The following is a 2,500-nucleotide window of genomic DNA, read 5'->3' as shown; positions in this document are numbered from 1 at the left end:
AGTGCAAATAACCCAATTTCCTCAACCTTGGGAGAATTATTTCACAAGACTCACCTTGGCCAGCTCAAAGCCGTCGGGATTCATGGACGGCATGAGGTGAATCTCGGTCTGGTTGAGCAGCCTTGTGACCCTGGGGTTGGAGCCGTACTGGGCCACCAGGTACTGCGCCAGGAACACCATAAGGGCGCGCCCCACGGTCTCGTCCCCGTGGATGTTGGCCACGAATTTGAACATGGGTTCTGTGAGGCGCCGCTCGGCCACATTCTCGCTGATCCTAAGGACCAGGAGCTCCCTCCCCTGGACGGACTTGCCCACAGAGTAGTGATCCACCAGGTGCGGGTACTGCACCTTCAGGGTCTCCGCCAGCCGCAGCAAGTCGTCGTAATGGTGGTACTTAGACATGTCGATCCCGTCCACCACGGTGGCACCTGCTGAGGCTGCATCTGGGCTGTTCGCAGCGACATAATTAAGACCCCCAGACACCACACACACAATAATTAAGAGCAAAGTCTGGCGGGCGGCCGTCCCCATGTTGTTCGTCGCGGCCGAGGGAGTCCACTGCGCTTACGTCAACACAGGAAGTCACTCTTACTGCAAAGGTCAGGGGAGGCGCTTGGCAACGGATATGACTGTGATTCTTAAAAAAAAGATGATATAGCAAAGGAAAATTACAAACATATGGGTATGCAAGATACCAGTATCTAGGCATTAAAAAATTAAGAAAGGTTGAATTTGTGCGATTGGCAAGCCTGGTGAAACTAAATAAAAGTTACCACTTCGTAAAAAATAAAACTTTTACTGTTGTAAAAGCTAAATAATGCTAGCCATGAACTTATTCACATTACTGGAGTGTATATTAGATAATCCTTATGGCTGATAAAAAAGAAACTACCTTCGCAGAGCGGACGTGCTTTAACTTGGCGATTCTCTGCACGTTTGGTCGCTCTTGAGGACTTTTCGCCCGATCACGCCTCCGTCATTCGGGGCAGCGCGTCCACGTTTGAGGAAACTGGGTGCGTTTTGTTGTCATTCTCGATGAAAATAACTTTTCAATAATAACTTGCCCTACGAGAAAAAAAAACATTGTTCCTCTCAACAGTTATCTTCCAATCGATCTACCTCTCTGTTTTTACGATATAGTTCTTATCATCAAACACCTGTAGGCAAAAAATCACACTGTAATACAGTCAGCACACACACGTGTAGTTTGAACGAGGTAACATATACATACATACTTACATACATGCATACATACATACATACATACATACATACACACACACACACACACACACACACACACATTCATATCTATCTATCTATCTATCTATCTATCTATCTATCTATCTATCTATCTATCTATCTATATATATATATATATATATATATATATATATATAGTTTCTCATTAAATATGAATCATTTTATCGAAAAAAAGTTGATATTGACAGTCATGACGAACATATCGGCAATACATGCATCATTTGCCCAAGGGTTTGTATAACACGTCTGTTATAACCAAAATTCCTCTGTGCCGTGGTCTGCATGTAACTATTGCCATTTTGCATGTTATAAAGTAAATTGTCCATGGTTGCCCTGGGGTCAGTGCGATAACAGTATACCTTGGATGGGGCATAACACTCGTGTCGGAAATGCGGCACCGCCTGGCACTCAACTTGGCACTAACGTGGGCATAGCTTTATCCTCCTCTCCTGCAGAACAAGCGATAGAGGTATGAGGGGTAGCTTCAGCGGACATAATACTTCCCGTAGATGGATAACTGCAATATTTCCTGGAATTTCTGTCTCTAACCTAGGTGAGGATAGTGACTCTTTCTTCACGCGGGTTATAAGCCATGCTGGGAATATGGCATAACCTGGATGAGATGAGTCAGTGTCTGTAGCTAGTAAGTAATCTTTTGTTGAAAGTGTATTATCATCCTGGTTGTATGAGATTCATCACAAAGTCCAAGGTGTTTCAGAATCTTTCATCTGACGTGTCTGTCGAGGAGGCCCGAGGGAGAAGAAACGTAGCATCCACATAGACGTTAACTCCTGGATGGTCGGTGTGTTAGATGCTGAAATGTCTGTTCCAGTCGGCATGATGAATTTTTTATCTATTTATTTATTTATTTATTTTAGTAGAAACTACAGAATCTACACCCAAAGCTACTATCCTGGATTCAAAGCTGTACAGGGGAATGCTAACTGTAATTAGATGGGGTACGATGCAAGCCATTTGAGTGAGCAAAGGTACTAACTGGCGGACATGACCTACCCTACTTTTATACCTTTAAATATGATATTTTAATTTAAAGTAAACAAACAAATATCAGGAGTTCTTACTCATTAGTCTTTATCAAAATTATATGATTGTGTATGTGTGTTTGTGTGTGCGTGCGCTTGCGCGTGTGTCTATGTCAAGACCCTAAGAATCACACCTAAGGCCTCTGCATGAACATCTTCATTATGGACATGAAGGGGACATCCCATGGCTCCTC

The 2,500-nt window shown here is 43.4% G+C and overlaps 1 protein-coding gene across 3 annotated transcripts in view; it reads right to left on the bottom strand.

Annotated features, from left to right (window-relative positions):
- Nucleotides 1-571, bottom strand: part of LOC119574485 (carboxypeptidase D-like) — a 49,791-nt gene extending 49,220 nt beyond the window's left edge. For 2 of the 3 annotated variants that reach the window (XM_037921729.1, XM_037921727.1), the window contains exon 1: nucleotides 55-570. In XM_037921729.1, coding sequence (XP_037777657.1) covers nucleotides 55-531 — 477 coding nt within the window. In that variant the 5' untranslated portion in view covers nucleotides 532-570. Of the gene's footprint in view, nucleotides 1-54 lie in introns of all 3 variants that reach the window. The other variant, XM_037921730.1, reaches the window with a different exon arrangement.
- Between the last annotated feature and the right edge of the window lie 1,929 nt (nucleotides 572-2,500).

This window comes from Penaeus monodon, chromosome 6 (genome assembly GCF_015228065.2).
Source record: "Penaeus monodon isolate SGIC_2016 chromosome 6, NSTDA_Pmon_1, whole genome shotgun sequence".
Taxonomy (NCBI): Eukaryota; Metazoa; Arthropoda; class Malacostraca; order Decapoda; family Penaeidae; genus Penaeus; species Penaeus monodon.
This window is presented reverse-complemented; position numbering and strand designations above follow the sequence as displayed.